The 15628-nt window shown below is 39.2% G+C and overlaps 1 protein-coding gene across 4 annotated transcripts in view; it reads left to right on the top strand.

Annotated features, from left to right (window-relative positions):
* The window catches only part of MLC1 (modulator of VRAC current 1), a 789519-nt gene that overhangs the window by 564891 nt on the left and 209000 nt on the right, over positions 1 to 15628 (top strand). For all 4 annotated transcript variants that reach the window (XM_044088780.1, XM_044088778.1, XM_044088777.1 and 1 more), the window contains one exon: positions 10478 to 10534. In XM_044088780.1, coding sequence (XP_043944715.1) covers positions 10478 to 10534 — 57 coding nt within the window. The remainder of the gene's footprint in view (positions 1 to 10477; positions 10535 to 15628) is intronic.

The raw sequence follows: 15628 nt of genomic DNA, 5'->3' as shown, positions 1-15628 counted from the left end.
CCAAAACATGAACTGATTGAGGTCCAAATCATAATAAATAAGACCAACTATCAGATCACAACATGTTTCAGGACCCCCTCTGTGCTCCCAGAAAGCCACGTTAGGTTCCTAAATACATGGGATCACCTTCAGTTTAACAAGAATTACACTATCAAATGAGACTTCACCTACCCAAAATTACACTGTGATACCTATACTACAATGTAGGATGTGCCCAAAAATTCTCGATTTCATAAATAAAATGACAAAAATTGTTAAGAAGCCCATTAAAAGACAAAACAGTCTTGACCTGGTTCTTACCAACATGGCATAGATATCAACTGCTCTCCCCAACACCCTTTTTTCCAGTTAAATCCGATCACAAGCTCATAAGCTTTTCATTCTAAATTTCCAAACAGTTAAATGCAGGTATCACAAAGTTCAGAGACGGGAAATGTACTAACCTTCTGTAATTTATGAACTAAATTCATTTCTAATTATATTACTCAAAATCATAACACAACCAGTAGTTTCACAAGCAAACTCCAGGCAGGCCTGGATAAATGTATTGTCCTGGCAGTCCCTACTGGAGCTAGACAAAATGAAACGTTTAAAAGTAAACCAGCCTGGTGGTTCACATGTATAAATAAGAAATACAATAAAAGGCAAATGTTTTTTATACTATATATCAAATCAACTCCCAGGTTAACATTTAAAAGCTATTGAAAGGACTAAACAAACCCATTACGAAAAAAAGGCATCTCATGAGCTTAGACCAGAATTGGAAGTTAAACACAATTACAAATCCGTGTTTGTTACAAAGCTAAGGAATAACACCAGACATTGCTGAAAATGTATCCAAAATGACACTGCCTATGCAAATCCAGTAGATACAGGCAATGTACTAGTAAACAAACTCATTGTGAATTTCAGCCCTAAAACAATTATACAAAACTCACTTATTCCACAGAATCTCATCCAAATTCACCTGCTTGACATACATATTGCCATACACTTTACACTCTTATTCAGGTTAAGCACAACAAATTCCAGTTCCACTATATGCAATATGTTGCCCAATTGCTGTTTCACTTGTTAAAGAGGCTTTGCATTGCTTTACTTGCACTGACACACCTAAGATCATTGCATTATTTGAGCTGAACTTTGACTGCAGGATAACAAAGGGTTTGTGTAGTCATCAGGTACTGTATATTTCAGGTGCTACACAATGTACTTATTGCTTATTTTATTTGTAAATATTGGTTAACAGTTATGATTTGAAGAAGGTAGTCTGTAATCTGGAAAGAGGCCCTTGTGGTACCACTACGTAAAAGAAGTAATTTTAAACATTATTGTCACCTTATCCTCCTGAATCACTTTCAAAAATGTGTTTAAATGCATAAATATACAGCTTGTCTAATACCTCATCAGTCTTGCAGTTATTACAGAGGGTTAAAGCTGCAAGCTGTAGTTCCTGTGGTACAGAGTTTGAGTCTTTTACCCCTCATTTGCCTGCTGTGTGACCTTGAAAAAGTCACTTAACCAGCTAGTTATTGCGAGCAGCTGGGAATTTGGGCTAGTCTCCTTAATTGTCTGAGCTAGTAACTACCTATTACTAATAATTTCATGTATTGCAGTCATCATGGCTTTAGCTCTGATCGTAGCCCAGACACAGCTCTGCTTGACACCATCGACTGTTTTTGTGGCTTTAGTTCAGGTCATAGCCTAGACACAGCTCTGCTTGACACCATTGACTGTTTTTGTGGCTTTAGCTCAGGTCATAGCTCAGGCACAGTGCTGCTTGACACCATCTACTGTGTTTGGCTGTATCTGAACAGTCCTTCAGTCCCTGCACTTCTGTTAGACATTGGATTGAGGCAACCATCACCTCCATTTGGAAAAGCTTTTCCTCAGTGCCTGAAGGTAACTCAGAAGCTACCTTAAAAATAAGGTGCAGTCTGTCAACTCAGGTGATGAACCCCCGCACACACGTGACCCCCCCCAGGCATTTCATGATGGTGCATGCAGGCCCCTTACTCTTCAGTGTCATCATTGATATGATGATGGAGGATTGTGGGGATCCCACACTATTTCCACAGTGGTATAATGTGCCCATGACTCCAGAGTGTTCTCACAGACAATACCACCTCTTTTATAATCTCTAAACTGGAAAGCACTTTTGCATTACTGGTTAAGTTTTAATAGACTTTATTTCAACACTAATAAAACCAAATCTATGCCTTTTACCTGGAAAGATCCCAAACATTATAGTGGCAGCCGTTCTGGATGCAAAGTGCCAACCATGTGTCTAGGCATTTTTTTTACTTTCTATTTGGTGTCACCAAACTTTGTGAGCTGACCATTGTTAACCATATCAAGTTTTTTTTTAATGTATAAATAGTATACTAACTTGGTTCAATCACAAACTTATGTTTTTTTACAGGGCTATAGCATTTTTACCCCCAGTTCTTGACAATCTGCTACATCCCTTCACTATTACTTGCGTATTTTCATTAACCTTCAGTATTCTCTTTCTGATAAACTAGAGCAAGGTTATAACCGGGTCAGCGTTACATTTACTGAAGATCATTCTGGGTCCCAGCACTGTTCATATCTTTTCAATTTGGAATTTTAAGCAATAGGTGCTTCTAATTCCACCAAAATTCACTACTGAACTACTAAACTTCCCCAGCTGCAATGTTATTTGCTTGTATTCTGGATTGGTGACAAACAACATTGTGATTTTAGATTAGTTGATGGGCTTTTCATACCAAAATACAGGAACAGATTAGATGAAGCCTGATAATGGCTAGTTACTTATCTGGTGACACAATCCACCAAGTTATGCACGCACTCAAGCCACCACCACGGGTACCAGTAGGACTCTGTGGGTCTATGTTTGACTACTGAAAAGGATAAAACTCGAACGGGACACAGCAAAATGGGAAATTAAGGAACAACGAGAAGATCAAAAATAAATGCATTGAATGGCCATAGTGAGCCAACATCGCAAACACAACCGATCTATGTGGGGGGGCTGCACCCCCACAACCCCTAACTATATATACCAACTCTGAGATCGCACTACACTGGGAATAGGTCAAATTTAGAAGGTTTCCCTTCACTTACCTTATGTACTGCATTACTTCCTGGTTGTTGGCAACTATGGTTATTCGATGCATTTATTTTCGATGTTCTCGCTGTTCGCTAATTTTCCATTTCACTGTGTCCCATTTGAAATTTATCCATTCACGTTTTATCCTTTTTGGTAGCCGAACATATACCCAACTCTGTCATAGTCCATGTAGGTGTTAATGACCTGAGATGTACCTCCTTGGGCTATATGGAGAGAGACATTATTGATCTCTCTGAATATGTGTCTCAGGCAGGTATGTGCTTCGCATTGAGCAGCATTTTACCTTCACCAAGAATGATGCCACAGTGTGAAAAAAAAGATGGTTGACTTCAATGACTGGCTTAGTTCCTGGTGTCTTTCTAGGGGGATTCAACATTTGTCAGCATGTGAAGACATGGCTGCACCTTTTCTCTCTAGCCTTCTGAATATTGCCTAAAACTTTATTCACCCCATTATAGCCTTGCTTAGGCAATGCCAAAGGGTCTATATTAGAAAATCAAAATTTCATTATTTCGAATGTTCTGACATCGACTCCTATTCAGTGAACACTGACAACATCGAACATTCAGAACAGCAAATTTTTTCTTAGGGAAAAAATTTGCTGTTCCAAAACACATACACACAACACAAGCACACCAAACAAACAGCAATCCACACACATACACCAAAAATCTTGCAGCTAAGCCTACACTAAACTGTACAAACACCACTAACTATCCACTTACCTTAACCCAAACCCTAACCCTCACGCCCACACAATCGCACACATATCTCCCTCGTGCCCTAACCCTAACTAACCTAACCCATGCCCAATCGCACACTTACCTGAACCCGACCCGTAACTTTCCACCACAGTGCTGAAAATAGCGAAATGACAGAAATTGACAACCAAATTCTTTCCCTAGGAAAAAATTTGGTTATCTGTCATTTTGTTATTTTCAGCGTTCGTTGAATAGGGGTCGATGTTAGAACATTTGAAATAATGAAATTAAATTCTAATATAGACCCAATGCCAAATTGATAAACCTACTGACTTAACAAATAAAGCCCAAAGAAGCCTAAAGGTGTTACTGCTGAATGTTAGGAGCCAAAACAAGAAACTCACAGCCTACAAACTCTCCTCATGCTAGAGATTATAACCATCTGTGCCATTACCGAGCCATATTTTAAATCCAGAGAAAATGCTCCCGCAGTGCAAGGCTTCACTGCCTTCCACACATTTAGGCCATCAGCTGCACATAGGGGGACACCTCTAGGTTGGTTAAACAGAGTAATGCCCTAGAGTCTATCCATGTGTAAATCACTATAGATAAAGTCCCATACCATATCCTCGCATGCTATAGGCCACCCTCTATGTAACAATAATTCCATACGTCACACCTAGACCTACTGGTGACACTCACCATTAGATCAAATACCTTATTGATGGGAGATTTTCACTGCCATTCTTTAGACTGGGAAACATACACTGCCCTAAACTCACAGGCAGAGCTACTAGGACAAATACGCTCGACCACATAGTGCATAGACCCCCCTAGAAGTTCAAACGTACTGGACCTGGTATTCACTAATATGGCAGAGACCTGATCACTGCCTGGTTTCACTTCATCACTGATGAGATTGGACCACAAAGCTATCTCCATTGAAATAAAAATCTACCTGGTAGCTCCAGCTAACCCTGTTACAGTTATGAGCTACTCCAAAGCAAATTCCACCCTATTAAGTGATAGTTTATCAAAATTCAATGGCACTCCTAACCCTGAGTTCACAGCAACCTACTTGAAATTGTTCACAGAGAAACTGTACAAACCTGTAAATTGTTGTATAGATGCTTAGAGGCTGCTGTACCTACTAGAAGTAAGCCCAAAACAAACTTTACTAACAAACTACACCATTGGAATCCTAACCTTAATAGCAGAAGCATAACTAGGTTTGGGCAAGAGGAGTCCCAAAAATATCCCAGGATGCTTCTGAAATTGTAGCAAGAGGAGTCCCAAAAATATCCCAGGATGCTTCTGAAATTGTAGCAAGAGGAGTCCCAAAAATATCCCAGGATGCTTCTGAAATTGCTATCAGGATCACTTAAGACACTTTTCAACTGTAGCCTCAAAACCAGCTCTGTACAATAGGAATGAAGGATTGCAATGGTTATCCCACATCTCAAGGGTGGACCATCAAACAACCCCGGAAACTTCGGCTCCATTAGTCTGACTAGTCTGATATGCAAAGCCAATGAATGAATTTTCATGGAAATGATCAACAAAGATGCTGACAACCTTCAGACATCAGACTCAATTCAGTCTGGTTTTACCAAAGGAAGATCCTGCCTATTGAACCTGCTGGACTTCTTTGGGAAAGTCATCAGTGGATGAGGATAAAACAATGCACACTGCCTCCCTGGTCTTGTCTAAGGCATTTGATACAATACCCCACTGGGGTATAGTTGATAAACTCACCAAACTGGGAATAAACCCCTACATAACTCACTATATTGCCAGCTAGTTCACAGACAGGACTCCACTAAGAAACTGGTCACCCGTAGGCTACAACAGGGCTCTATTCTGTGAAACATCTTACAAGAGGGTCTAGCACAGATAAATTACTAGCGCCAAAATTTTCACAGAAACTCAATGCCTATAAATTCATTATAGAGCTTTTTGGAAAAATAGACACCCAGGCTAATTACTCCATTGATAAGACACCCCTAAGAGTTGAGCCAATAGTCGGGGATTTAGGAACATATGTAGACAGTAATCTGGCCTTTGAACAACATGTGGCCAAGATAGTAAAAAAATCATTCTATGTCACCCAACTTATAAGTAAGGGCATGACCTTCAGGTCCGAGGAATTCATAGTGCCACTTTATTCAGCTCTTATCAGACCCGTCATTGAATATAATGTTCCCTTCAGCATGTACATTAACAGACATATGCAACAGCTGGCATGCCCACAACGTTCCTTACCAGGAGAGTCCAGAGTATAAACACATTTCATATAGGGATCAACTTAAAACCCTATCTCTGTACTCAGTCTCCTACACATTACTGAGATGCAATTTATGCCTAGCATACAAGGCATCCTTGGATAAAAATCTGATGGGCCTTTTTCATATCTCCAAAATGAACAGCACAGAACCACTAGATCCAAGGATTTAAATTTTGTTTGCAACATAGATAGGGCATGTTGGGGATACAGATATATGTCTCACGGGATTCCCATGGGGCTCCCAATCCATGTGAAGCAGAGTCTGTCCCTAACCCTAATTAAGCATAACCTTGACTAATGGATAGGAAATTGGAAATTCACCCTGAGCCTTGCTCCATGTCTCTGATAGAAAGAGGCAGACAGTAACTATGACCAAACTAACATACCCTCCACCTCACATAACCTTTAGAAACTTCCTAACAACCACCCTCCTAATAAATGCCCATGATACATAGAGAGCCTAATATATACCTATGAACTAATACTTCTAGAAACTTCCTAACATACCCCCTGTTAATAAATGCTAATGACACATAGAGACACAACTGGGTTGGATTGCATGACCAGGCTTATAAAGGCCCTGGTGGTCATTCACCTAATATATACCTATGAACTAATACTTCTAGAAACTTCCTAACATACCCCCTGTTAATAAATGCTAATGACACATAGGGACACAACCGGGTTGGATTGCATGGCTTATAAAGGCCGTGGTGATCATTAGCCTAATATATACCTATGAACTAATACTTCTAGAAACTTCCTAACATGCCCCTGTTAATAAATGCTAATGAAACTTAGGGACACAACTGGGTTGGAATGCAAGGCTAGGATTATGGCCCTGGTGGCTATTAGCCTAATATATACCTATGAACTAATACTTCTAGAAACTTCCTAACATACCCCCTGTTAATAAATGCTAATGACACACAGGGACACAACTGGGTTGGATTACATGGTTAGGATTATAAAGGCCCTGGTGGTTATTAGCCTAATATATACCTATGAACTAATACTTCTAGAAACTTCCTAACATACCCCCTGTTAATAAATGCTAATGACACATAGGGATAGATAGACACAACTGAAGTTGGATTGCATAGCCAGGCTTATAAAGGCCCTGGTGGTCCTTAGCCTAATATATACCTATGAACTAATACTTCTAGAAACTTCCTAACATACCCCCTGTTAATAAATGCTAATGACACAGGGACACAACTGGGTTGGATTGCATGGCCAGGCTTATAAAGGCCCTGGTGGTTATTAGCGTAATATATACCTATGAACTAATACTTTTAGAAATTTCGTAACATACCCCCTGTTAATAAATGCTAATGACACATACGGACACAGCTGGGTTGGATTGCATGGCCAGGCTTATAAAGGCCCTGGTGGTCCTTAGCTTAATATATACCTATGAACTAATACTTCTATAAACTTCCTAACATACCCCCTGTTAATAAATGCTAATGACACATAGGGACACAATTGGGTTGGATTGCATGGCCAGGCTTATAAAGGCCCTGGTGGTCATTTGCCTAATATATACCTATGAACTAATACTTCTAGAAACTTCCTAACATACCCCCTGTTAATAAATGCTAATGAGACATACGGACACAACTGGTTTGGGTTCCATGCCTAGGCTTATAAAGGCTCTGGTGGTCATTAGTGTAGTATATACCTATGGACCTATGAACCTACGTGCCAATATTGACAAGATGTGTTACAGACTTCTGATTACACAGTGGCAATCTTTTTCCAAGTATGGATCAGGCTGCTGCCACACAAATGGACACATCACCATGGATTTAAGTGAGAATTCTCTGCTATCAGATATACAGTCTAAGAAAAAAACTCATATTGTAATGGCTAAACCTGTTAAATGATAACATTGAAACTTATGATTTGTGGTATGAGTATTAGGTGTTTTTGTTCTTTTTATGATGCAATGTAAGTGTGATACACCCTTGAATTTTCATGGTTCTGACATATTTAATTGTACCCTGTGTAACAAAAAGTACTGACTCAGGCAGTGAACTGTATTTCCAGTCTCTTTGCAATCTGTTGATACCTCTCAACCTCTTAGAGCAAGAAATCAGGACAAAGCCGTAAATAAAAGTGGGACAAAGGCCCAAAAATAGGGGGCAATTTTTAAATACAAACTTTGAAAGTTGATAGAATAACAGGTTTTGCATTAGCATGAATTTTCTTAAGGGTATGAAGTTTGAAACTCAAATGTCTATCATTATTTTCAAACTTCAGTCTTTAATGATTTACAGCTATTTTACCAGAAAACCACAATTTTATGAAAAACAGACCAAAAATATAAATCCAAAATCTGGACATTCTGCGAAAATCTGTACAGCTGAGAGGTCTGATTGTGTTTTTGATTATTAATTTTCCTTTTTCATTGTACATTGAATTACGTATATGTTTACTGACCTATTTTAATGTGTTCGGTGTATATTACATTTGTCTATTTAATGATCGTTCCTATTCGTTTGAAAATAGGCACTGATTTTGAACATTATTTATCTTCAAAAGTAAATAAGTAAGTAAATAACTAATAAGTGTTGGATTTGGTTATAGATTAATATTCTGGTAGAACAGGGGTAATCTGGTTCACTACACCAAATAGCTGCTATTATCGCAACATTCGTTTTGAACAGTGTGTTATTTTCTTGGCCTTAGACAGAAATTTGGGGGTGGTGGGTGGACACAGCCCCCCCACCCTTACACTAGTATTCTAACTGTAAGATGTTGCCACTAGTCTCGTTAACGTGACTGCAGCAGTCTTTATACAAGACTTTTTTATAAAATTTGCAGATAGACACAACTGAAGTGAATGACTAATTTTAGTTTCATCCTATTTTTAAGTTTATTACTCTGCTTCTGAAGTAGCCACTCGGTGGTCTGAACATTGTTTGTAGATGATTTGGTTACTGTTCATTTGATTGCATGACCCCCATGTACAGATGGAAAAAACGTGGGGGGGTGACTTTTATTTTATTTTATTATTTATTTGACATTTGTTGACCGGGAATGTGTGACTGAGCTTGCCTTGCACCCTTTTTTAGCAGAGACCCGGGGAGAAAAGTTCCACAGAGTATTACATACACCATAAAAATGTTTACAAACAATACAGTATGCATGAGGTAATATAAACATGCATTATAATGCTTGGATTCACAATTGTAACATGAGAGTTTAAAGGTGTTATTTACAAAAAGCAATAAAACCAAATGTTTAAGTCTTTCATATATCTCCAATACATAAGGACTTCACCAAATAGAGGGGACATAATGACAATTAACTCAGAGTTTAAGAAAAGAATATAGAGGTACTGTATATCACATCTTAGTTCTTACAGGCAAAAGCATGTACATCAGTAATCAGAAGCAGAGGGGAAGTTGATAGAGAGAGTAAGTGATAGAAAAAGTATGGCTATGGATAAAATAGGGACAATTAGAGAGTTTTTATTTTAATTTGTAAATAAGAGAGGAGAGTAGTGTAGCTAGAATCAAGTGAAATCTGAGGAAGGGGAGTCAGCTAAGTGGGAAAAGAAGGGAGGGCGGTAAATATGAGTAGTGGAGAAACTCCTTGCTGGCCACTGATACTGTGACATATCAGCATTTACAGGCGAGGTCGAAGACTGGTATTTGAAAAGCAACTGTTCAAACAAATGGGTTACACAAAAGTGAATCAGTGCTTCTTATCTCCTGCATCCCCATGCAGGGGAATTGTCCCCTATAATCAGTATATATAATATATGATCTATTTGTCAGTGTAACACCTTTTTAAAAGGAATTTGTCTTTTAACTTTTTAACGGTTAGGTTCAAAGTACAACACTTTGCAGGAATTGTCTTCAGTAGTTGGTGTATTTCCCGATCTCATACGTGCAGTCCGCCATCCTATTTCACACATAAGGAGATGCTTTTTCCTTATCTGTTTTGAAGTCGTTAGAGACAAGGTCCTATAGTCTGATGAACGCTCCTCAATGTAATGTCTTGCTGTGCGCAGATAAGAGGCGACTTTTCTACATGGTCAGTTATAAAATACCCTTTTAGGTATGAATCTTGTGTATGTATAACTTAGTATGAGCTTTTAAAATAATCATTTTAAATACAGCTTCATATTGGGAGTACTAGATAAAATGATTGTACTTCCCAAAGTGGGGAACATTTTTAATATACTGCATTGTCTTACATAACATTTCTAACTTGTGGAATTATGGGTAAACTGCTAATGCTTCATGCTGAGGGAAGACAGATTTGAATATATTGATTAGTTCTGTATTATTCTGTAATGTGATGTTTTGTTCTTCCTGAAATCTGAATTCTTCTCATCTTGATTCTGTTTACCTTCCTTTTTAGTGTTTCCCAAGTGCTGTTGCCAGCCACGTAGCAGCTGAATGTCCAAGTAAATGCCTCGTAAGTACAATGTCGCTGCAAAGTCAAATTGTGACTCCGATTATTCCAACTAATAGCATTTGAAAAGTGCATTAAGCACATGTTGGAGTGATGGCATGTTATTATTCAGTAGCTGGTCAATGTTTTTACAGATAAATACCTCTCCTGGCATAAACAGACAGGAAAAAGGAACTTTACTAAAAATGAATAAACAACAAACATGAAGGGTTCATAAACAGTGCAATAATATTGAAGGCATATTGAAATCACTCTGCACCCTTGATATTGCTGTTAAATAATGTTGTCTAATAGTTATTAAAGTAGAAAACATCTTTGATGATGCTTTAAAAGATTAAACTCAAATGCAACACTGACAAACAGAAACACAGAAGCAATTGTACATTTTTTTGCATTGGAGCAGCAACATTTATTGCCAAAAGAACAACCAGAAAAAGGTGACTTAAATGAGTGCATTCTAGACTAATGTAATCACACACACACATTTTTAGCTTGGTTATATATTTGAGACTTATAGATTATAGTCCTAACACATTACTTTTGTGAGATCTTATTACCAGGGGACCTTTCTCCCTGATAGAGCTTACAACTGGGCACTACAGTCAGCTGCCATGTAGAGAGAGAGGTATAGCATAACAGCAAAGGTATTCATGTGTGAAACTGGAAACTAGATGTGATATCCCATCCAAAACCACTAGTGTATTATGTGACCCAAGAACGGCTTCTTTAATTTCCTTATACTGAGGGTTCTAGCTAAAAAAGGGGTTGATTATTAGAGAGACAATATATGATTACAAAAATGCTAAGATAGGTTTAAAACGTATATATACTAAAATGTGGAAGAAAAAGATACTATGAAAATAAATAAGGAATAGGTAGCAGGGGAAATAAGAAAGTTATTCATACATGATTAAATGAAAGTTTATTATCAAAGAAATAATGGGTAGTCGGTTCCTGAATAAGTAGAAGAGATGAGTACATTGCGTTGAGGTCAATCTCCAATAGAAAATGCAGGGGACATGGAAATAATTTAACAGCTGCCACATTGTTTTCAAGTGTGCAGAATTTATTTTGTAAATGACCAACAAACAGTAATGAAATAATATGATGGAAGAAGAAGAAGGCTATATTGATGTGCCTGTAAATAAAATTTAGTGTGGCAATGCTGTAATCAAAAATATAATTGCCCAGATTTCAAGGATGTCTCAGGTGCAGTCGTCAGAAACTCCACATGCACACAAACAAGACAATTCCTCTCACAACACATAAAGCCACATCTCATTGTGTCTCAACTACCAAGCCCATAGTGTGAAACACTCCACGATCCAGTATTCTGGTCATAGGAGACTCCATTGTGAGACACTCTGATGTCCTTCTTATCTCGCTGGATAAGGGGAAGGGTACAGTTAGTTATCTGTCAAGAGCCAAGTTCCACCAGATCGTACAAGCACTCAGGTCACTTACCCTAAGTGCTAGTATGACTCAGTCATAGTCCATGTGGGTGTGAATGACCTGAGACATACCTCCCTGGACTATATGAAGAGAGACATGATTGAGCTCTCAGAATATGTGCCACAGGCAGGTATGAGCCTAGCATTGAGAAGCAATCTACCATCTACAAGGATGATACCACAATACCAGCAGAAAATGATCGACTTTAACAATTGGCTTAGCTACTGTTGTCATTCCAAAGGGGTCCAATACTTGTCAGCCTGGGTGCACATGGTTGACAGGCCACTGTGCTTTGCCAGGGATAGTCTTCACTTGTCGCCTCTAGGCTTTTGGGTATTGGCCAAAACATTATCTACCCGTATAGTGCCTTTTTTAGATATTGCCAAACAGAAAAACTCTCCAACATAACAAAAGCTACTCAGGGCAAGCTATAGGTGTTACTGCTCAAAACTAGGAATCTCAATAGGAAACTGCACTCCCTGGAAGCTCTCCTCACCCTGGGCAATGCTGACATCTGTGCGGTTACTGAAACATGGTTCAAAGCCATGGAAAGCACTCCAGCAGTGCATGGCTATAATGCCTTTCAAACATTCTGACCACCCACTGAACATAAATGAGCAAAAGGTGGACGTGTATCTGTGTCTATAAAGGAGAAGCACCCCTCAAGGCTGGTCAAGCAATGACATGCTTCAGCTACTCCATGTCCAACTAACCATGAAAAAATCCATGACCATATTCTTGCTAGTTACAGGTCTCCCACCATGAACCAGGAAACCCACAGAATCACTCACCAGCCAGCCCAGTACCATACTCATGGGTGATTTTAACTACCCCTCCATCACTTGGGAGTCATACAAGATCACTAACATGCAGACCCAAAGATTTCTTGACTTTGTAAATTCAAATGCCCTGCACCTCCACTAGTGGAACAAATATCATAGGTCTGGTACTCACAAATACAGGAGAGTGCTGCACCCCCTAATGGGATGTCATCACTGGCAAGATCAAATCAGAAAGTGTTTTCCCCTGAAATGAAGGTAAAAATAGCCCCCACATCTAACCCCAACAACTTTAAGAACTTCTCTAAGGTAAATTGCCCCATATTAAGGGATGGCATAGCTAATTTTTAAGTTCCCTCAAATCCAGAAAACTCAGAAACTGATGCAGAGGCATACATGAAAGCCCTGTATGACCATATAAACAACTGCATAGAATTGGCACTACTACACTTAAATAAATCCAGATTAAACCACAAAAACAAGCCACCCAGGTGGATGCCTGGTATTAATAGGTTGTACAACAAAAGAAAGAAGATCCTATCGATAAGTAAGATAGAATGTGCACCAAAGAGCAAAAAGTCCCTCATTAGTCTAAACAAGTGAATCAGGGAACTAGTTAAGTCTGTGAAAGCAGACTTTGAGGTTAAAATAACCTACAAAGCTAAGGATAATCATAAAGCATTTTTCAGTTATGGCTACAATCTTAAGGGCAACACCCAAGAATTTGTGGAATTCATTGAAGAGGCATCCCCTATACTCAGCCAGAAGATATAGTAAATCTGCTGATTGACAAATCCAGCTCAAATTTTACCTCCCCATCACCCCCAGTTCTGCCCCAAGAAATGCCCTTCACCACACCACCACCAATTATCACCAAACAGCAGGTTGCCGCTATGGTCTCTAAAGCTAAAAACACATCTTCAATGGGGCCTGACAGTATACCAGGTTACCTCTTAAACAGCTTAAATCAGGACTTATCAGGCACATTAGGATCTCTGTTTAACCACAGCCTCTGGACTGGTTTTGTCCCAGTAGAGTGGAAGACAGCAACAGTCATCCCTCTGCATAAAGTGGGACTGTCTACTGACCCAGGAAATTACAGACCCATAAGTTTAACTAGTCTTATATGTAAGGCCATGAAAAGAATATTCATGCACCTGATAAATAATGATAGGAAACCTCCAAATACTGAACCGACCCAATTTGGCTTTGTCCAGGGCAGGTCATGCATACTGAATCTGGTGGATTTCATTGAGAAAGTCACTTAGGCCATGGATGAGGGTAAAACAGTACATAACGCCTGCCTTGACCTGGCCAAGTCATTTGACACAATTCCCCACTCAAGTATTCTAAATAAACTCACAAAACTGAGCATAAATTCCTATGTAACCAGATGGCTAGCCAACAAGCTCACAGACAGGACACGTGGTTAAAGCTGATGAATCCAGATCTAGCAAGAGGTCAGTTACTAGTGGTGTGCCACAGGGCTCAGTACTGGGACCACTCCTGTTCAGAATATACTTCTCTGAAGTCAAGGCTAATGTTGAAGGCCACTGCATGGCATGTTTGCCAGTGACTGCAAGCTGGCAGCCTGGCGGCAGTGATTGAATCCCCAGTGATGTAGATATCCCTCAAGAGGGTTTAGATCAGACAAATGATTGGTGCCAGAACCATGAACTAAGACTAAATGTGAAAACTGCATTATAATACCTTTTGGGAAGTCAAATATCCATGCAAATTACAACATCAACAGTACACCCCTAAGAGTAGATTCAGAGGTGAGAGATCTAGGTACACAAACAGATAGCAGCCTGAACTTTGATCACCATGTGTCCACAGTGGTGAAGAAGTCCTTCTATGTGACATGGTATGGCATCCAAATCCAAGAAAATTATAGTCCCGATATACTAGGCCCTCATTAGACCAATAATCAAATACAATGCACCATTTCACAGGTACTTGACTAGGCACATACAGCAGATAGGGTGACCTCAGAAGTTCCTCACAAAGAAAATACAGGGTGTAAGCAACATGAACTATATGGATAGAGTAAAAGCTATATCCCTTTACTCTGTCTCCTACCAAGTATTAAGGGGCGACCTATGCTTGACCTACAAGACATTCACAAATCTAGTCCTCTTGGAGCTGTTACACAGCTGCAAGTCCAGCAACATGAGAGTCACTTGATCTAGGGATCTAAACTTAGTCCGCAACTCAAACAAAACATGCTGGACAGACAGATATGTGTCTCAGAGATTGTCCCTTCTTTGGAACAGAGTTCCTATTCACATTAAGCAGAGCCCTTCAGTGGCCCTCTTCAAATGAAATTTGGATCAATGTATGGGGAATCACACATTCACACCTGGGGTATTGCCTTTGCCCCTTATGAACAGGGCAATCTGTAAGATACTCAAGGCATAGGTGCAAACCCATGCCATCCTCTTGCCCCTGCGGGCCATATATTGCATAACATCTGGTTATACTGGCTAGGCTTGTAAGGTGCCTTAAGCCATTAGCCTGGTAATTTATTGTGAACAAACAAGTAAGACAAACAAACTAGATGAAAACAAATAGGAAAGGACATATGTTGAATTGGTGTCTTGGTGTCATGTGACACAGTATTAAACTTTTAAATCAGTCACCTTAATTTGTTGCTTAATATTCTGAAGAAGTTTGCACTTGGATTTGCAAACGAAAAGCGCTTGAATAAAGTAATCAGTGGTCTTCAGTCTCGACTACGTCCTTTCCTATTTGTTTTCAACTAATATTTTATGAACCTATATGTCATACCTGATGATAAATGCATTAGAGCAGGCAGTCCAGATGTTTCACGTTACCACAACAAGTACTTAACGCCTAGTAATGG

This window comes from Protopterus annectens, chromosome 11.part0 (genome assembly GCF_019279795.1).
Source record: "Protopterus annectens isolate FY-2018-M chromosome 11.part0, PAN1.0, whole genome shotgun sequence".
NCBI classification, from domain to species: Eukaryota; Metazoa; Chordata; order Ceratodontiformes; family Protopteridae; genus Protopterus; species Protopterus annectens.
Note: the sequence above shows the minus strand (reverse complement) of the source record. Positions and strands in the feature narration are given on the sequence as shown.